The sequence below is a fragment of the Lepisma saccharinum genome, chromosome 7 (assembly GCF_977018435.1).
Source record: "Lepisma saccharinum chromosome 7, izLepSacc3.1, whole genome shotgun sequence".
NCBI classification, from domain to species: Eukaryota; Metazoa; Arthropoda; class Insecta; order Zygentoma; family Lepismatidae; genus Lepisma; species Lepisma saccharinum.
The window spans coordinates 40,778,227-40,800,658 of NC_139235.1; the positions used below are offsets into that span (position 1 = coordinate 40,778,227).

Genomic DNA, 22,432 nt, shown 5'->3' on the forward strand with positions numbered 1-22,432 from the left:
CGTCCATGATTACCAGACGGCCAAAGAAATCATCTTTATCCTGCTCCAAAAGGGTCAACATCCGCTTCGAAAGTTCACACTTCGGGCTTCAATTTTATCCATCTCACACTTTCCTCTTAACTCTCGCGATTTCTGAAAAAAAAAAAAAACAAATAAACACAATCACTTGGTTTTTGCACCATTAGCTACATAGGGTTTAATAAGTTTACTGACAAAAAATCACGCTTATAGCTAAAAAACTTCATGGTGATTGTCAAAACTTTACGATACCCCCTCGTTTGTGTTATTATTATCTAGAAGTCCTAGTAACATGCAATAAAATGAAAAATGTGGAGTTTGCATCAAAATTCAACAATTTATCTTCAGTCATCGAAATCGGAATCACTATTTCTATCCTAGCAGTCTAATATTCAAGTTCCTCCTCCTCTGCGCTTAAAAGGGCCACCACCTCTGTTGACAGCCATGCTCTCTGTTTCGCGATAGACATTGACTTGCTATCGTGAGATTTGAGGTTTCAAGAATCCAATTGGCCTCCCCGATGGCGTAGTGGTGACGTCGTTGCCTTGAGCTCAAGAGGTCCCGGATTCGATACCCGGTGGAGACGTATTGCATAGTGTTTCAGATCCAACTTTAAACTGTAGGTCCAGTAGCCTATAAAGCCAACTTAAAATAAAATCTCAAAACTCGGGAATTCTATTGAATGTGTCAGCAATTATTGCTTCCCTACATACTCTCCCGGAGTGCATTTGAGATACATTTCAATGTGTTGTTTCTGGCCTCTTGTGCCTCCTCACTCATTTGCCCAACACGTAGAATGAGGGCTGCCTCAATAACTGCTCGTTCTTGAATTAGTGCCTTGTGCACACAGGCTGGTATAGGCGTCAAATATTTCCAAGTTGATAGAAAGCCACAATACGTACAAAGTATTTTTACAACAAATAAAAATAAAAATTAGTTCCTGCAAGGAAATGGAATTAAAAGCATAAAGTACACCATTTCTTTAATGTGGAACAAACACAACTGAAAAATCATTCGGGACAATTGTTTTTATTGTATAAATATATATATTTGTAGTATGTCTCCACATTTTTTCTTGATACGTCATTGTGAACCACGGTAGGTTAGGTTAGGTTAGGTATATAAAACATACACATCTTGTTTTTTGTATGTTTTCTTTACCTAACCTTATCTTACCTAACCTAACTTAACCTAACCTAACCTTACCTAACGTGGTTAAGAAGAGTAAAGTGAAGAAAACATACACAAATAAAGAGCTTGATACATACAGTGACGGCTCGTGGTCTGGCTCTATGGGTGTGCACTTCAGTCTATCGTTCAGAAGTGTTATACCACCCTTTCTTGCGTAGATAATGAAGCTTAATATATTGGCAACCCAAGTTTTGATCACCTTTCACTGGTATTTCATGATTTTTTTAACACGAATTTTTTTTACAAATTTCAAATATTTCTGAAATTACCTAGCCAATCACGAGAAAAGCGATGTTATTGTGTTATGTAATTCAGCATTCGATAACCTGACAAAATCACTCAAAACATAGAAATACCGATCTACAATATCAATACTATTGTCGATTTGCAAAATATTTCGTAAAAACTTTCTTCCCCGCTCTGCTGATATTAATGAACAAGGAGATTAATAACATTGGCGTACACCAAAGAAGCCGATCCAACTACCACATGGAGGAAATCAGTGACAGACTGATCAACCAAGCAATCAAGCGAAATCAAGAGAATAATACATGTTAAAGCAAATAACAGTACTCACTAAGTTCACACTGCCCTGCATCGTAATCGTACTTCAGAATTTTCCTTCTCTTCCGCCGTATCCATATATTACTGCAGTTACTACAGGCTTTGTAGCTAACTACCCTTCAAAAAATCAATAACGTTAAGTCTGCTTTCGCTATGTGCAGTTTCCCTATTCATCATGAAATCAAACACTTTGCCCTGAAACAGGAACGACCTTTTGACAGCGTTAAATAAGTATGTAACGCAGTAACAGGCACACAATGCAAAACAGCTGACTATTTGATGCACGCTCCCTCCCCGCGGGTTGATAATTCGGCTACTGCGCCACAGAGGGCGTTCATTTTGACCAAGATGCACGAAGCAAAGGCATTCTTAAAACACCCGTTTTGGTTTCAGTTGCCCTCCACCCTCTAATCCTTTTCTTCCCCTGTTATGCTCGGGACAATATACCATCGAAATTTTCCTTACATAAAAAAATCCCTCAATTTGCGATGATGTATGGGTTGCATCGACTGCGTCACACGATCTCCAATGGAATGGGTTTGCAACACTACATTTGCTAGCACACAGATCGCTGCGTTCACAGCCTTCCTACATGATGCAATCTCCCCTCACACGGCGCTCAAGCCAAAACATCCAATCAGCGTCCTGTACGCGACTGCTGCAACAGCTTCATAGCGAGAGAAATTACCATTGTGTTCCATCCCCGATCGCGGTCTGGTCCACGCGGGTTGCTATCACGGATTGCAGACTTCTCCACCATCTCTCTTGGTGGAGCGGCATGGGAACACTTGATGTTTCGAAGGAGATAGAGTTCAATGAATAAGTATAATAATAATGATTTGCATTACAGATTTATTTGGGTGCGAATGTGCGAATAGGCAGAAGCCGCTACTGCATACATATCACACCTACATTCTTCCAATGTGGAGACATACTACACCAATACCGGGGTTTGTTCCATAGTAAATTAACCTTTAAAACAATTGCATCCTACTTCCCGTGCGAAGTTCCATTTTTAAATCGCTGTAATTGTTGTCGGGTGCAGAGGTTTTACAAAAAGCTCCCATAGTAACGCAACCGCCATGACAAGAAGAGCTGATTTCGTGAGCTTTATTTTTGGTTTTCTTAGATTGTAAACATACCTTTTTCTAAATTACGTCTAAATGTTATCTTAAGATTTAATGTCCTAGGTAGCTACTTAGAACTGGAAGACAATAGTTGAGTTTACTAACTGGTAACATATTCAAATTTGCATATCTAAAGAAACCTACCAACCCCTCCCATAAATTAAATCACAAATACGACACTGAGTGGGCACCCCCCCCCCCCAAAGCAAAAATCTTAAATCGCACACTGATTAGTGTTGTCCACGAGACGAGACTTTGGCCTGTCTCGTCTCGTGGAAATGCTGTCTCGTCTCAAAAATATTCGTTTGTCTCATGACACATGGTCAATCTCGTCACGTTTCGAATTTTTAAAAGCCTGTCCCGTCTCGTCCCGTGGGCAACACTAACACTGATGCATAACACAGTGATGTGCCGTAGACTATAAGTTTACGTCTACATGCGTTGTCTACGCGTTACACGAAGATTACATTGGCGTATAGTTTACATTGTCTACCGTAGACAATGCAAACAAAAGGGAAGAAAGAAATCCCAGAGGTCTTTGAAAGAGAAAGTTTTTTTTTTTTAAACATGTCGATAATCTGGGTCTATAACCAACTTAAGACCATCCGACGTAATCAAAGTTATAGAATTTTCACTAAAGAGGGGAAAAGGGACTACCGGAAGAAAAACAAATGACAGCCATATTGAAAACTGACATTATTTTTTACACTGACAAAAGGGAAGGCTAAAAATAAGTTTTGTCTTATTACTGCATAGGAAAGTGCATGTGTCTTTAAAGCAGATTTTTCCACGAGTGAAATGGTGGGAATAGAAGTAAAACGAATCTTGTCATTCTACGGACATCGTATTTTTTTGGGTATCTCGCGACAAGTTTTTTTTGCAGTTCAATTAATACGTAGTGAATTAGTTGAACGCAAATAAATATTTAAAACACTTGTTTCTGAACAGTGTAATAGCTACTTCACGCTCTCTATGCCCACCTGCTGATGCTGGTTGCTGCTTCTAGAACGATGCGCGTGCCTTGCACGGAGAACGACGAGCGCCATGTTGTCTACGTTGATTACGTAGATTACATAGTTTACATAGTGTACATTGTCTACACGCAGAATGTAGACAATCGTTGTTTACGCGTAGACGCACATCACTGTGCATAAGCAACGTAAAAAATTGTCTTAGATCCAAAAACTTTAGTGTATAATTCAGGGCCAATTTGCTTCCATAGTCTACCGTTCAGTCTAAGGCAGTGGTTCCCAAAGTGTGCGCCGCGGCTCCCTGGGGCACCGTAGCTGGCTTACAGGGATTCCGTGAAAAGTTAAGGTATTTTCACTGAAATGTCACTTATTCCAAATATATTTAGTACTTTTTACACATAAAATGTTTCTGAATTTGAAATATGTGTTTATTTTTTAACTTAAGGCAAGCAACCTAACCACAGTAAGTATTAGATAGGTCTACATTCCGACTTGGGCGCCACGGAAAATCTTGAAACACTAAGGAGCGACGTGAAACGAAAAAGTTTGGGAACCTCTGGTCTAAGGAATAAATTGTTCCACCGTTTTCAAAATTCACGTAGATTTCAGTGTTCCATGCACCGATTATAATCTGTGGATTGCAAGAAACACAAATAAAGAAATGTATGCTACAATAAAATATTCCTATATTATTAAAAAAAGCAAGACTTCTGCCTTGTCCAATTTTTAGGGCTGTCCCTTTGCTGAGATAGGTTTTAGGTTCGATTCACAGTGTTGGATCCAGAAATTTATGTCGACGAGGATATATGACAAGTCACTTTAAGGAAATAAAGCAGTGTGGAAAGTGAAAAAACAGCAACGATGTAACTCGAACTCTGACTAACTGTCACCCAAAGAAAAAGCATTTGGCAAGCCTCGACCCTTAAAGTGTTGTTGCACCACAGAGTCTAATTTTTATATGTAAAAAAATTACATTAATGTGCAAAATTTTCATTAATTAGGTCTATTTTTTGCATTATATTTTACCTAACCTAATAGCACCAACAAAAAATAGTAACTCTAAATGTTACTGCTTGGTGGTATTAGTTTTAACATTCACTGCACCCTGCACTTTAATCAAAGTAAATGGTGGTGAAAAACTGAGAACGTCGCTAACACCATTCTCAAGAGGAATTTTTCTATTGTGGACAGTCATACATTCGATTGACAACACTAGGTCTTTGCTTATATCCCCGACGGTGGTGGCTAACGGATGTTGTTTTCTGTCTGCTGTATTTCTTGGCCTTGCTCTTGACAAAATATGGGATTGTATACAGAAGTGGGCTCAGTGGGGTTCGGTGGGTTCATAGTACCTACTTCCATTTGACCCTAATAATATTTTCTTTAACTGATTCAGTGTGACTTGAATTAATGAAAACAACAGAAAAATCGCAGTTTTTCACTTTAGTGGTTTTCCCCGAACGTTCTAGATTTGAACACCAGAACTTGTAATTTGCTTTTACCACTAGGGAGACGGAAGCTTGCACAGTCGTGAACACTTCTGGCTTTATAACGATTCGATGGAAAGTCAATGGGGTAGTTGCAATCCAAAAATTCCCCTGACTGTATCTAGATGATAAATTGAAACTTTTCAGGTCTCTGTTGATCATCCGGAAAAAAGCCGAGACATATTTTAAAAGGACTGCCACAGCTAAATATGGAAGTATGGTCACCTTAAACAAATATGTATTTCAAACACCCGCTCAAACCCTTCCTTTTCTCCCTAACCTCATATATCCCATGTCAGAATGCGTTCATAAATCTTAAGGCCACAGGATATCTTGCGAAGGTTAGTAGGGGCAGGTGGATGGGGCATGAGGAAGGATTTAAAGTTAAGCTTATCGATTTGCTACAGTCTCATGCAACCAGTTCAAGGTGTTTCGTGAAAAGAGAAGCGGCGCAAAACACATTCCGGTGCTCCCCCTCTTCCTTCGTCCCAGTGAACAACTGAACATCAATGGTTTCAGTTCGCAACGACATCTGGCGTGAAAGTGATTAATGGACCTTATCGTGCAGGAAATATATATTTTTTTAATCTTTATTCTTAAAATTTCAGTTTTATTTCCTACTTTTCCGTCCTTTTCTCGACTAAAACAAACGCAATAAGAAAGGGGTATCAAATGATGGATCAAACTGAAGTTATTAGGAAATTAGAAATAACTAATTGCCAAACTACAAACAAAAAGAGGTAGGCCATGTTGAATTGCTTCTTCCCCAAGCTATGAAATCATACACTAATCTCATATGGGATGTTGAATTATTGTTTATGTAAGGTCTGGGAAGTTGAATGGAGTTGCTTTTTAAGCTCTAAGATATTACTGTAACTATTAGGAACTATGAACCTCTGCAGAAAAGCTCTTGTCAGAGGAGCACATATTTGTAAAGGGAGAGAAGGGGTTTCTAATCAATAACGGATCCAAGAATGGCACTTGGGATTAGCGTACTATTTATGTAAACAGTTTAATGAGGCACAAATAGGAACCTAGCTAGCCAGGCTGATCTGTTGATTAGCGTAACACATTACAAAAACAGGGATCAGGGTTGAAATCCAAGGTAATGGATATTTATAATTTTCTTCCATCATTCTTCCCATTGTCCGACAAACATAACGATATACATAAATAATATGACATAAAATAACAACATTTCGTTTGGAATCATATCGTACTTGTGAAACTAATGAAAATGTAACAAAATATATGTAACACTAACACTATCCATTTAATTTGATTCGAGAAGCTGATTCTATTGAAGTAAATGTCTCAATACAAGTTTTGGAACTAATAATAATAACAATGGAATGGTTGATGTTTGGATCCTAGGTTGTCAGTTAGAATAAACTCTATTTGGCAATAATAATTTACTGATAATGCTAAAGAAACTATGTTTACCTAGGAGTAGTTCGATGGACACAGCGAATTTTGAGACCCGTGTATCTCTGGGCACGCCCCCGTGCCGTCCCTGAACCAACTTACGACCGAAAAAAAGGAATTTCGGAATTGATTATTCACTCACGTGATATTTCACTTACTGGGTTACGAAATCTCATGTAAAAGGCTCCCGTAGCTATTTCTGAGACCGGGTGCATGATATTCGCCTTGAAACGTTTGACAGATCATGCGACGGGAAATGGCTATCATTCAGAACGCACTTCTCGAAAGGGTGAGAGGGAACCTTGAACGGGATATTAACTTCTCGCCATGGAGGATACGGAACTTTCTTTCTTTTATTTTTTAAAAAGAAACTTCTTTCGATTTTGTTGCAAGAGCTGAATGACTTTGAAACTTACTGGAGGTCAATCGTTTATACTGACATGGGTTTTACTCTCGCGAGGACTGGCCTTTATATACAGGGTGGCTCAATAAGTCCCTTAACACACCCGGTACAAGGCCACTGCAGTGCGCAACGTGGAAGTGGTGACGACCAATCGTTGCCAGGCCAAGGTCATGTTTTGTGGTACCATTATCTCTGCAACAATTAAAGTTAGGTGCAAACAAATGCCACACACAGTTGGTTTCCTGGTGAAATTCTAGCCCACACTGATATGTCGCACGACCCCTTTTTCATTTAAAATTTTCACGTTGATTTCAAGATGGCGAACATCAAGATGGCCGCCGACCGCGCCGGTGGCTTCAATGTCGTTCCCTCTTGGCCTGGCAACGATTCGTCGGCACCATTTCCTTTTTGAGGCACCCGATTCTCTCAAGAAAATATTTTCAGGTGGGATTTGCGACGCTGGTCGTTCATTTAATATTCTCTTTTCTTCCACTTTCCTCTCTTTCTTCTCGGTTTCTCTATATATTTGTTTCTCTCTTCGTTAATTTTATTTATCTCACTCTTTATTTCCTTTTGCCCTCTGTTTCTCTGCATTTTTCTATTTTTCTGTTTCACTTTCTTCCTCAATTTTTTTTTTACTTCTTTCATGCGTCTCTCTCCCTCTTTCTGTCTCTTCTTGTACTCTCTTTCTATCCTTTACTTCACGTTTCTTTCTTTCTATTTTCTGTCATTTTCTATCCTCTTCAATTTTCCCCTTATTCATTATGTCTCTTTCTGTCCTCTGTTTATGTCTTTCTGTCTTAATGTTTCTCAACATCTTTCTTTCTATTTTTCATTCTCTATCTCTCTCTTCCCTTCTTCCCCATGTTTTCTCTCTCTCTCTCCCTCTCTATCCATCTACCACAATTTTGTTTATATCATTTTATCTGACTTTTTTGTCTCTTTCAATCTTTACCTTTCTATTTTTCTTCCTGTTTCCTCTCTACTTCTTCCTGCTTCTCTCCCTATCTTCCTTTTTGTTTATATCTTTCATTCTATATCTACTTAATGCTTCCCTTATATTTCTTTCTATTTTCTTCCTGTTTATCTCTCATTCATCTCCCGCTTCACTCTCATTCTCTCTTTCTATCGTCAACTTTTCCCTCTTTTCTTTTCTGTTCGTCTCTTTCTCTGTTGTTTTTTATTTCGTCCTCAGTTTCACTATCTTTTCTCTGTTTCTCCATATCTTCGTACAACGTTTATCAATTTTAGTCTCAGCCTTTCTACATCTCTGCTTTTCTATGTTGATTCTTGTTGTATTATATTCTCATAATGTCTCAAATATCTCTTTTCACACCCGCCCACCTGCTCCATAGACGGACTTCATTGGAGGTCAGAGAGTTAACACCCACACTGGGACGTCTAAATGGCTATTATCTATAATCAAGCGATCACCCCTTAAAGAGATAAGTCGTCTTCTCTTTGACAATTAACAGAAGTGGTCGCCTTCCCTTCATATCGTAAGCAATCACATCCATAGATATCACGTAAAACCTTCAGCGAACTTAGTAAGCCAAAACAAACAAACAAAAAAGTCATCCAGCGCACGAGAAAAAGTCATCAGCCCACCACTGCCCCGTCCAGAGAACCCTCTCCTTTTTGGTCCAGGTTTCCGAAAGAAAATAATATATAGAAGTAATCAAATTGCAAAATTGGTCACTAAATTACGAAATTCTTGGGCACCTCACTGAAATAGAGAACAAACTACGGATAGATGGTACCAGATTGAGCATGTAAAAATCAAGACGAGAAAAAACCAGCCCCTTCGACACTTACCGAGACGAGAAGGGACCGAGAGCGAGACATGATCTGACCTTGATCTCAGATCTGTACTTCAGACCCTCCCATAAGAAAAGACTAATTGTTATTGAAAGTAATGATATCATTACATCCCAACAAACAAAAAAATGTTCCAACGACATATGATAGCATCCTTCAATAACCTCCTTCAGTTATTTATATCCTTTTCCAGCTAAAGAATAAGATGAGGTTTTGCACAAATATGCTATTCGAAACTAGATTTGCTGGACACCGGAATGTACCCCACTGGACTTATTATGAACTTATACATATTCTGTGCCCCTCCTAAATAACAATTCTGGATCCACCTATGGTTGCAGTTACTTTCTAACCGTATGTTATTTATACGGTTACACTATAAGATATATAACTCGTAGATGGTGTTGCATGCATTAACTATAAACTATACATTTAAATTTCAAATTGTTGTAAGTAAAATTTAGTGGAAATGTCCATTGTTGATCAACGTCTTTCTTTTCTTCTCTTCCAGGAAGCCGACTATGACCGTAAGAAAGTGAACAGGATATTTTACTGGGCTCCTCGAAATTTGACAGATTTATTTAGCAAAACACCTGAGGTAGGTCCACGGTTTAATTATTCTAGCAATGCTTGATATTCCTTGTTTGAGTTAATATAGAAGGTAGGGCATTTGAAATCACTCTTCGCAAGGCAATGAGGACAGCAAATATTCACATACCATTAGAATGTTGTAAGGCAGGAAACACATTACGAATGGTCAGCACAGCACAGCACAGCACAGCACAGCATCCGGCATCCGGCCATGGGAAATAACCCATTACAAACGCCAAGATTGGTTAGCCAGCATTTCCGTTCATGGAGTCGATCTGCGTGGCGGAGTCGTTAGCACATTTTTCTTAATTTTATCATTATTTACTACAATCGAAAAGAAAATATTACAATTCTGGAAACAATGCATAGATATGATCCAGTTTGCCTGCTACTCTTAATTCAACATTAGCATTTAGCATAAGTGAACCAATTACAGTTAAGATACTCGGAATCTTCTGAAGTTTATTAATGAACTCTCCTAGAAAATACATTTCATATGTTGAAAAAATCAGTAAATGTAGATGAAGCTTGACTGTTACGTGTGATATACGAGTATCTCCACAAGTGTAAGATGATTTTAAAACGTTGCCAACAATTTTTTATTCTGCATATTTTACATATTTTCAGCACATAAAAAATAAATGTCGTTCACATTCTTAGCACCTGAGAAACAGAGCTCTAATCTATACCACACACACAGACACATACTCCCTCTCTCTCTTTCTTTCTTTTTTCTTTCAAACCCTTAAAATTTTACAAAGAAGCTTATTTTTATCGTTTCAAGCTAAATTAACCTTTACACCCTATTAGAAAAGTCACACCCTCAGATTGAAAATTAAGGAACGTTCAAGTAAAGGCTAAAACTTAATCAACTAGGAAACAATTAATTCAATTTTCAATGTGGGTCCTCCTAACGGTAATCTGCATAAACTGTAAAAAAAGTTCTGTTCAAATGCCGGTCTAATACAGTATAATTACCCAGATTAATATACTTTTAATGATTCAGTTATTTAAAAAATCATGGTGCACGCGGCCGAAATTTATAATCATTATGCAATATAAGCTATTTGTATTTAAATGAAAGAAACTGTTGCGTTTTATTTTTGCAAATTAACAGGCAAACCGTGAAATTTTAACGATAAAATATTGTAGATTTAATCTAACAGTCTGGTCGACTAACGATCTTACACGATCTGGGCTGGGCATGGGTGTTTCTTGTGAGTGTTCTTTCTCAATTTATTGCTTAATTATTCTATTCTCCATCCACTGCAAGAACGAAGTTATTGCAAGCAAAAGCATGTGACCTCTAAAAAAATAGTTCCTTTCCTATTTGTTAGTTCTGGCGTTATTTTGTCCATGAATACATTGGTCGTAGCTTTCAAGCTTTTAATTTAAAGCCCAACGACTTCAGTATTGCAGCTACGCTGAGTGGAATGGCTTTTTCACACACACTATATTCCTACGCGCAAGATTCCTTCACAGCTACCAATAGAATTTCTTAAAAGTCACGTGTGTGTGTTTACATTGACTTCGTTCTTACACCTAACAGAGAATAGATTATGTGGCAAAATTTCGAGAGGGGCCCGGCCGGTGAGCCTATGCCTGGCTATGCCAGTGGGTAGCCCTAGCGTCACCCTGCTTCTGATGCCAAACTTGAGATTCAAACGCCTTCGCAAAAGTTTCATATTCGTGGCTTTAATTAAATCAGAGCAGGGAAACAGTCATGAAAACTACGCTTAGTACATTTTCCGTACCCATTAGCGATAACTCGTTACGCAGTTTAAAAATGCTTAATTGAAGAGCCTTGCAATTTTGCTTCGTCTTTCTGGCTTCCAACGGAACAATAAACAGAGTACAGTAACGTCACGACAACTAACTTCCCGGCATGCAATTTCCCGCTCATGATAAAAGCAAGCAATCGAATGACCGATTCTACTTGGCTTGGAGAAGTCACGCAAATAGATTCGTAGCTTGCTCGTAAGTGGCAATTAGGTAAATGAGGTTCTCCCATGGAAAAAAAGTGGATGATATAAGCTGGCCTTGTTTACAATCGTGTTTCGATTGATATCTTGGTGGTCGATCCTATTTGGTTTGCTCCTGCCTTTCTTTATTTTCAGATATCAGTGAGGATTATTCAAAGAAGCTCAAATATATTTAACCACACGATAGTTCGTTATTGTTTACTGTTACTCACTCACTAACATTATTAATATGTAATGTTACAGCGTGAGTAATGCGACGTAACATACATTGTCTACAGTAACGCCTTGTAATGAAAATATTTAGTGGTTCTGCACTCAATTATAATATAAATTAAATTGAAGGGGGAGATGAAGAGGAATTCCCCTCTAGATACTGCGCCCTCTTTTCGGTTTCATATTTTTAACCTTAGAGGACCACACATAATATTCTGATACTAAGAAAGAAGTTACTGAAATTTCGCCTTCACTGAAAATTTTTAAAATACACATTGATTTTATACCCCCACCACGTAAAACACCACTCGGTGTCGGGATCGAACCATAGGGGTGGCGTTAGGTCATAGCCACGCGCTTATGCTAAAACTTCATTTGGAGAGGTACCTAGATAAATGTTAATCTATACAACTCTTAAATGAATGGCGACACACAAATTGGGTTTAATGAACGTTAAGACTGAATCGGCATGATTGTTATTAGTAAAAGGAATTACCTGTCTCGTATTTGAAGAGAAGGTCTATTCAATAGGTCCTCCAACGTTCACTCACACACAGTCTATCTTATATCTCCTGAACTTCTAACACTGTACTCCCTTCTCTCTTTCTCTCGTCTTTCCCTTTTTTCTTCCTCCTAGTTTCCAAGCCAAACACAGACTATTCATATTTATCACCTCCAATCTCCTACCTTCGCTCTCTCCCCTCTCTTTTTCTCCCCTACTTCCTTTCTACCTCATGATACTGGAAGTGTAAACTGCTGGCATAAACGCATTCTTTGTACATCCTGCCTTCTGCGAAGGCCAGGGGAGCTCTAGAATGTAAGGTACATTACGGTATTACAAAGGTAAGCATTTTGGCTATAACGTCCGTGTACAGTCATGGACGTCAGCAGGAATTTTCCAGGGAGGAGCAAACAGGGTAATTTCTTTCCAGGGAGGGGCAAAGGAGGCATATTTTCAATTATAATAGTGATGCCCCTTCAAGAAACACTGCTTCAGTCTGAAAATATCATGTTCCTTCAACACCATTATAATAATTAACATAAATTACAGTGACTGAAATGATTATTTGCGAATTATATACTTTTTAGGTGGACCTTCTGTACGTCTATGTGTATAGTTACCAGCAATAAAAATGGGTCACCTAGATCCTGAAATACTCACTTCCCTGCAACACGTTACGGCGATAAGTGGATTTTAATAGCAAATTTTCAGTGACAACTTCTACCACCGCCGTAGAGTTAGGCAATACACATAACGCTTTGCAGGAAAGCGAACATTTCAGGATCTAGGTCCCATTATTATTGTCGGTGACTGTACATCAGAAATAGGCTAACTGGTGTTGCAATCCAAGGATGAAGCCCGCTATCTCTACGTAGAGAAAATTATGTGAAATTTTCATACAAACATGCCTTATTACATTTTGAAGAGATCACAGTCTGACATTATTTACAAATCTGTCTATGCCACACACAAAAAATATACATGCACGGGGAACGCAACACATTCACATATATGCCACAAAGAACTATCTCTAGGAGACGAAACAGCCCCTATTATTGCCCTCTTAGCTGCTCGTGAATTTTACGGAGTGGAGTTCGGCCGAGATATCGGACGGCCACAATAGTGCAGGGTGATTCATAATTCCATCCGGGATTTCATACATCGGTTGCTCAGAGGGCAACTCACCCACGGGCAAGGCGGATTGATTTAAATCAGGTTTTCTTAATGTACATGAGGATTTTGTATACCGGGTGGGGCACCTAAAAGTACCACCGAAAATATTCCGTGAACAACAATAAATATTGAAAACTGCTTACGCAAATATAAAGGTATGAGAGAAGCTCATGAAATTAGTAAACACAACACGTTCAACTATGTAAGGAACTACGATTTTCAACAAACTTAGTTTTTTTTTTAATGGGAACCCCATTTTATTTTCAGCTCATTTGAAAGTACGCAAGAAATCATTAAGAATGGCGTTGTCTTCAATATGCGAGGTTCAGTTGTGTCTTCGCCTACAATTCCGTAATAAGCCTCCGAGCTCTCTTTGGATTTCGGTCTTCCTTGTCCTCAGCCCCTGAAGCTCGGCCTCCAACTCCTTCAGCCTCAGAGGTCCACTTCTGACTCTTACCTTCAGGATCCGGTTGGGATTCGACTTTCGACGTCCGGAGCCTCCTAGCTCAAGTTCGTTCTCAGCCTCCGATGTCCTCAATATTCGAGGTTCAGTTGTGCCTCCGCCACCAATTCCGTCCCGAGTCTCTGAGCTCTAGTTCGATTTCGGTCTTCGATGTCTTCAGCTTCTCAAGCTCGACCTCCAACTCCCTCAGCCTCCGAGCTCCAGTTTTGGTTCTACTTTCGAGATCCGGTTGAGATTCGACTTTCGACGTCAAGAGCTTACTAGATCAAGCTGGTTCTCGGCCTGTAACTCCACGAGCCTCCGAGCATCAACCATGACTGTACTTTCGAAATTCGGTTGGGATTCGACTTTCGACGCAAGAAGCTTCCTTGCTCAAGTTCGTTCTAGGCCTCCGATGTCCTCAATATTCAAGATTCAGTTGCGCCTCCGCCTCCAATTCTGTCATAAGCCTCGGAGCTCTATTTGGATTTCGCCCTCCGATATCCTTAGCCTCTGAATGTCGGCCTCAAGCTACACCAGTCTCCGAGCTCCAGATTTGACTCTACTTGATATCCGATTAGGATTCAACATTCAACGTCCGGAGCCTCCTATCTCAAGCTGGTTCTGATTTCGGTATTCGCTGTCATCAGTCTTCAAGCTCAGCCTAGAACCCAATCAGCCTCCGAGCTCCAGTTTTGACTCTACTTTCGAGATCCGGTTGGAATTCGACTTTCGACGTCCGAAGCTTCCTATCTCATACTGGTTCTCGGCCTGCCAACTAAATCAGTCTCCGAGCTCCAGTTTTGACTCTACCCTCAAGATCCGGTTGGGATTTGATTTTCAACGTCCGGAGCCATCTAACTCAACTTGGTTTTCCGTCTGTAACTACATCAGCCTCCGAGCTACACTTTTGACTCTACCTTCAAGATCCGGTTGGCATTCGACTTTCGACGTCCGGAGCCTCGTAGTTCAACTTGGTTCTTCACCTCTGATGTTCTCAATATTCGAGGTTCAGTCTTGCCTCCACCTCCAATTCCGTCATAAGCCTCCAAGCTCTATTTGGATTTCGGCCTCCGATATCCTCAGCCTCTGAAGCTCGGACTCCAACTCCATCAGCCTCCGAGCTCCAGTTTTTACTCTACCTTCTTGAAACCGGTTGGGATTCGAGTTTGACGTCCGGAGCCTCCTAGTTCAAGATGGTTCTTCGCTTCCGATGCCCTCAATATTCGAGGTTCACTTGTGCCAACACCTCCAATTCCGTCATAAGCCTCCGAGCTGTATTAGGATTTCGGCCTCCGATGTCCACAGCCTCTCAAGCTCGGCTTCTAACTCCATCAGCCTCCGAGCTCAAGTTTTGACTCTACCTTCGAAATCCTGGCGAAAATCTAATTTCGACGTCCGGTGCCTCCTAGCTGAAGCCGGTTCTCGGCCTCTGATGTCCTCAATATTCGAGGTTCAGTTGTGCCTCCGCCTCCAATTCCTTCCTGAGCCTCTGAGGTCTAGTTGGATTTCGGTCTCCTAAGTCTTCAGCATCTGAAGCTCGGCTTCCAAATCAATAATCCTTCAAGCTCCAGTTTTGACTCTACCATCGAGATACGATTGGGATTGGATTTTCATCGTCCAGATCTTCCTAGCTCAAATTTGTTCTCGGCCTCCAACTAAATCAGCTGCCGAGCTTTAGTTTTGACTCTACCTTCGAAATCCGGTTGGCATTTGACTTTTGACGTCCGGAGTCTGCTAGCTCAAGTTGGTTTTCGTCCTCCCATGTCCTCAATATTCGAGGTTCAGTTGTGCTTCCGCCTTCAATTCCGTCATAACCCTTCGAGCTCTATTTGGATTTCGGCCTCCCATGTCCTGAGTCTCTGAAGCTCGGCCTACAACTCCATCATCCTCCGAGTTCCATTTTTGACTTTACCTTCGAGTTCGGTTGGGATTCGAGTTTTGACGTCTGGAGCCTCCTAGTTCAAGATGGTTCTTCGCCACCGATGTCCTCAATATGCGAGATTCAGTTGTGCCTCCACCTCCAATTTCGTCCTGAGTTTCTGAGTTCTAGTTCAATTTAGGTCTCCGATGTCTTCAGCCTCTGAAACTCGGCCTCCAACCCAATTAGCCTTCGAGGTCCAGTTTTGACTCTACCCTCGAGACCCGGTTGGGATTCGACTTTCGACTTACGGAGCCTCCTAGCTCAAATTGGTTCTCGGCCTCCCATGTCCTCAATATGCGAGGTTCCGTTGTGCCTCCGCCTCCAATACCGTCATAAGCCTTCGAGCTCTATTTGGATTTCAGCCTCCGATGTCCTCAGCCTCTGAAGCTCGGCCTTAAACTTCATCAGCCTCCGAGCTCCAGTTTTGACTCTACCCTCGAGATCCGGCTGGGATTCGACTTTCGATGTCCAGAGCTTTCCAGCTTAAGTTGGTTCTCGGCCTCCTTTGTCCGTCTATATTCCTTGTTGTTACACCTGGGGAAATTTGGATTCACGGTTTACGTTCTGTCTCTCCAAGCTTACAATTTAGAGCACTCCCTCCAATATTATCAGCCTCCGCGCACCAATTAAGAGTGATCGTTTGATATACTAAACATGCAAACTCCTCAGTTGTTCAGTTTCAGTTTTGATCTGTAATTTGACCTCTCAGTCTTCGGGATCCAGTTGACTCGTTATTATTATTATTATTTTTTTACCAAGTATTCGAAATCCAATTGGACCATCATATGCCACAATAATTATCTAAACACCATTGGGACTGGGTTTTCCGATGTCGTCACCTGTTGAACTATAGTTTTGCCTCAATCTTTGAAGTCAGTAGATTCTCGTCCTCCAATGCTCTTTGCCTTCCCGCTCCAATTGGGGGCTCGGCATAGATCACTGTCAGCCTCCGATCTGAATTTCGGATCCAACTTCCTACCTCGGACGTCCAGTTAGGCTCTTACTCCAAAGCCTTCAGTCTGTAAGCTTCAGATTGGACTCGACCTCTGATATCCTAACCTTTCAATTTCAGATGAAACTCGGCGGCTGCCGCCCTCAGCTTCTGAGCTCTAGTTTCTTCAATCTACGGAATCTACTCTGACGAACTCCTTTGACGCCTTCAGTCTCCTAGAAGCAGTTGGGAGGCCCCTTCTGGAACCCCCAGCCTCCGAGCTCTAGTTGATACTCGCCCTCCGACCTCCTAAGTCTCCGAGTTTCTTTATGGAACAGACCTTTAACTTTTGCCTCCGACTGACCAGGTTCCGAGGTCCAATTGACAAGTGGCGTCCGAAATCATGAATCTTCCAACTCAAGTTAGGATTTAGACTCGTCGTTCTCAGCATCAGAGCTTAATTTGGGAATTGACCTTCGATGTTCTCAGCCATTGTGTTCCAGTTGGGACTAGAGACTTCCTGAGACCTTGTTCTAGTTGGATCTCGGCCTCTGATGTCCTCAACTCTCGGTGTCTAGTTGAAGATCCACTTCCAATGTCATCAACCTCCGAGCTCCACCTGGGACTCGGCATCCGATGTCCTTAAGCTCCTAGATACAGTTGAGACTCGGAGTTCAATACCCTAAGCCTTCGAGCTCCTGTTAGGTTTTGGTATCCGATGCCCTCACTTTCCTGATGTCCAGTTGTGGGTCGGCCTCTAGCGCCTCCAGCCTCTGATCTTCAGTTGGGATATGGAATACGACGTTCTCAAGCTTCAAGATCTAGTTGGAACTCGTCCTTTGACATCCTTAGCATCCAAACTCGACTCGGCCTCCGACGCTCTGCCTCAGAGCTCCAGTTGGGAACCTTTTTCAAGTAACCTGAACTTCAGAGCTCGACATCCGACACTCTCTGCCTCCTAATTACAGTTAGGACTCTTGCCCCAATGTCTTCAGTCTCCGATCTCCAGTTGAGACTAAGCATCCGACGTCCTCAAATCACCAACTTAATTCTGAACCTGGATTCTTCAGTGCTGTATTTGAGACTAGGTTTTCGACATACTCAGCAGCCAAACTTCACTCCAAATTCCTCAGATTCAGAAGCCAGTTCATAACTCTGCCTTCGACGTCTTCAGCCTCAGAGATCAGTTTTATTCTACATCCGACCCCCTTGGAACCCTTCAGTTGGGACACAGCTTCGAATATACGGAGTCGAGTTTCATCCAAGATCCGCCCTCTACATTCTCCAGGTTTTATTTGAGAATGGGCCTTCTTCCTCAGACTCCAAGATCCAGTGATGATTTGTCCTATAATGTCAGCCACCACTTGAAACGCATCCTCCGGCAAATCAGCCTTTGAGAGGCAGTTAGGACATGGCCACATTCGTCCTCAGCTTCAAACAACCTCCTCCTAAACTTCTTTTAGGATTCAGCCATTGGTATCCTAAGTCCCCATGATCCAAATTGGACTCAAGTAAATTTTGGACTTGACCTGATGTCCTCAGTCTCCAAGATAAAGTGTGTACCTGGCTTTCAATATCATCAGGCACATAGTTCCATTTGGGAATCGTCGTCAGATGTCCTTTTCAGTCAATCTTCATTTGTAACATTACATTCCATATTCTTAGTCTCTAAACTTCATCTACTAGGTTTCACATTCTTATCCTCCAAAATGCAGTTTGGACTCGCTTCTGAGTTCCATTTAGAACTTGCCCTTCAAAGTTCTGTCTCCAAACTCTACTTCAGACTCGATGTATGAAGCTCTCTGCATCTGGTCTTCAGTTGGAACTAGCCTTCAACAATCTCAGGCTACAAATTCCAATTCAGAGACGATCTTTGATGTCTGCACTGTCCGTGATCCATTTTGGATTATGGTCTCCAATGTCTTAAGGCTGTGAGCTTTATTTGGGACTCTGTCTTTGACATTCTCAGTCTACATGTTCCATCTGATACTTGACCTACAACCGACTCTGCCTTTGAAGCTTCCAAACTCAATCTCCAATGTCCTCACCATCTAATCCTCATTTGAGATCTGCCTCTGAGACACCCTCAATCTCCAATCTAGAATATTCTCAGTCTCCACGATTCAACCACAACCTGGTTTATGATTCTCCAAGTTCCTGCTTTGACTTGGTCTCCAAAGCCCTTAGCATCTGAGCTCCAGTTGGTACTTGGCTCTGGCCTGACAAATTTCTCTGGGACTCAGGCCTAAGCTGGAGCTCAACCTTGACCTCTGGATAATAAACACCTCTCCTCAAGATGATGTGAGCGACAGAGAAAAAAAAGACTGATGATAGGCAAGCAAATGTCTCTCAAAATTTTTGTCTTAACAAAAATTATATGATCTTCGTCTGAAATATTACTATTTAAAGGAAAGTTTAGATGATTAGGTCAAAATAAGAATGTATGTAAAAGAGTATGAAATAAATTTCTTTGTTTTTTCCTCAGCTACTAGTACTTTTTTAAGTAAAGACAATAATAACCTTGTTTGCTTTTGTCCTTATTGCATTATATTGGGAATATATGTCCAGCTTTCTTTTCATATAATACGAGTGGCGAACACTCCTTTCGAAAGAAGGTTAGCAGGAGCTACTAAACATGCACCCTTCATATTTCAAGTATATATGTATGGATGAATGGATGAAACTTTATTTCTTTTTACACTCAATATGTGACAAAAATGTTGAAAACCAGATGACCACACACCCATCCCCATACAGGGTTAGCGTATGCTATGAGCAAGTATATGGAATGTTTGCCAATTAATATAACTGATTGGAAACTTTGCCTCTGGATGATTTTTTTTTTTTTGGATGTATAATGAGAAGAAACTAAGTATCAGTGCAATAAGTGTATTTTTTTCCCTTTCTAGCTGTCCATGAAAGGTCCATATGCATATGAAGAAAAGGAGCACAGAAAAGGTGTTGTTTTCCACAATGGATACTTGCACTATTGGAAATCGAGTATACAAAATCTGGCATCGGAAGTTATGAACCGAGAATGCAAGGAGTGTCAAGAAGATGAAGAAGTAAGTTACAATGGAAGAATTACTCGTATGAAAAATTTAATTTTGTAGCATGTATAACAAAATACTTTTTGTTACTGCAAATTTTCAGTAACTCTAAAATCACCAAAATTGCATACATTTGAAGCACAATGAGCCTCTTTTGTTGGGCAGTGGGTTCTTGAATGAGCATAGACAAAAATTTGTAAAAATCTTTAGTCGAATTGATGGTGTTGAATGGGGTGCTTCAGTTTTCTTGCATTGTTTCTTATATAACATGTTGGGGTATTACTGACTTCTTTGCCCTATTTCGCTAAATGGAAACAGGCATGGCAAAGGTTGCCATTAACCCTGCAACTAACATGCGACTAAAATTGTTTATTTTCTAAATAGTTTCTTCACTCTTTATCTAAATAAAGATGAGCACAGTATCCGCCTGGTGCCCCTTCTTGTTTGGGCTTAGTAGGAGGCTGTTTGTATCTATAAGATACAGGGTGATCAATCTCATTCGGGTTAATAGTAGCACATTCTGCTTGTAGAATTTACCGTTATAATCCAGAAGAAAAATGCTGAATTCATTTGTTCCATGGTAAATAAATTTGTTGTAAGGTGACAAGAAATAGCATACGTACTGCTAAACAAATGTTTTAAAGGTGCCTAAGAATCATTACATGTAGTTCAAAAATAAAATAAGGTGAGAATTAAAAGTAATCATGAATGTGTTGGTAAAACCATACTTGTATCTCACAGATACAGCTCGACTGATCTTGTTACTTTTCCAGTTGAGATCGATGTTAATGGATGTACTTTGAACTATGTTAGTGCAAGAATGCAATTATAAATCTATACTGTTTCAGCAGATGAAATAATGTAGTGGGCAAGTAAGTGCAGCTGCTGCACCCTATACATCAGTTGTCTCAGTGCAAAAGCTACTGCCAGTACTCTACACCAATTTAAATTTTAGGCTCAGACTTCACTGCAAAGTCTGATGCCTTTGCTTTTAATTCGTTTCAGCAAAAGGCATGCATCATATATCAACCTGCAAACAGTCCTTGACTGAGTTCTGTAGGTGCCTTAGTGGAAGTTGTGAGGATGCAGATTGCAAGTATCAATGCTACCTATTTGTGTTAAATTATAATTTTGAAGCCTCCAGCCCTGTGACAGGAGTGACACCGTGGAGGGAGTGAGGAAAGAAGGGGCTATTGATTCTACCCTGGAAAATGAATGTCAACCCTAAATTTAATATACAGGGTGTCACTTTAATGGCGCCCACGGACCACGGAAACGTATAGAGGACATCAAAACAAACAACTTTTCTCAGTAACATTTTTCTCGTTGGTGCGTCATTTCGGCGCTACAGTCGTTCAAAAAAGCCCGTTTTGCCGCCTGAATGCTGGCAACCACACACAACATTTGATTGCATTTGTGACGTCATATCCCGTCGTGAAGCGATGCGTTCCAGGGTTGCCAGGAACACACATACTCTGTGAAAAATGACATGGCTACAATCAGCCACATTATGTACCGTAACACAAAACGAGAAAACACATTCTGTAACCTAACAGGAAGTAAACAAACGATACGAAAAATGGTAGAAAGAAAATATAATTCAAGTGGAAGTTGTCATATCGAATTTTGTCTCAGCTTACATGTCAAATATTTGCAAATCTAGTTACCAAGTTGGTATCTACAATTTAGTCTATCCACTTCGACCTTCTGATACTAGTTGTCTGTGACACACTGAACAGATGACAAAATATAAATGAAAGAACTCAAAATTCCAAACGTAAGCAAAAGATAATATAATGTATATTCAGAGCATTATGAGGCAAGTGGCAAAAATGATTGAAAATACAGGGATATAAGTAGTAGTAATACTACAAGCTCTAAGACGACTATGTGTTTATCCAATGATATATCAAGAAATGAAGGAAAATTGGTAATCTCAGTAATTAAAAACTGCCTTGAAACAACAAAACATACCAACGTCGTCATTACTGCCATTCCTCACAGATACGACCTAATACCAACTTCCTGTGTAAATTTAGAAATTAACAGTGTGAACTCTAAAATATACAAAGTGTGTAAATCCTCTCCCACAGCAAAAATGCTAAGCGTTAGTGAAATTGGAAGAGATGGCCACACAAACCATGGCCAACATCTGAACGGAAAAGGGAAAACGCTTCTGTGTGATAATCTCTATGCACTATTTACTAATACACAACCCTCGCAGAAATCAGTGTACCCTCTTAAGGAAAAACCAGAAAGTGAAGTGTGTGAAGTGCAGTGTGATACTAACCTCGTAACTCCAACCAAAAATGATGATACGGTAAAAGGTGAAGAAAAAATTAGTGTCAGTGTAGGCAATGTAACCACAATAAAAGGAAATGGTGCATTAAGATCCTCAGAAAGGGTAAAGCGTGTGCCCCAAAAATGGAATGAAGATTTTTTATGGTAAGTCGTAACAAAAATGAAAGAAAAACTACTAAAGAAAGCAAATGCTTCTTCAAACTAAAAGGTAAAACGACAAATCCAGAGTGTCTAACGCAGCCAAGTGGCAATTTTAGCGTCGCTCATTGTAATGTGCGGTCTCTTATACCAAAAATTGATGAACTACAGTGTGTTACAT

General features: G+C 40.4%; 1 protein-coding gene across 1 annotated transcript in view; it reads left to right on the forward strand.

The window, feature by feature from the left end:
• The window catches only part of LOC145990207 (uncharacterized), a 146,461-nt gene that overhangs the window by 90,937 nt on the left and 33,092 nt on the right, over positions 1–22,432 (forward strand). The window contains exons 3-4 of the mRNA XM_083125873.1: positions 9,516–9,602; positions 19,672–19,827. Of these exons, the coding sequence (XP_082981999.1) occupies positions 9,516–9,602; positions 19,672–19,827 (243 nt within the window). The remainder of the gene's footprint in view (positions 1–9,515; positions 9,603–19,671; positions 19,828–22,432) is intronic.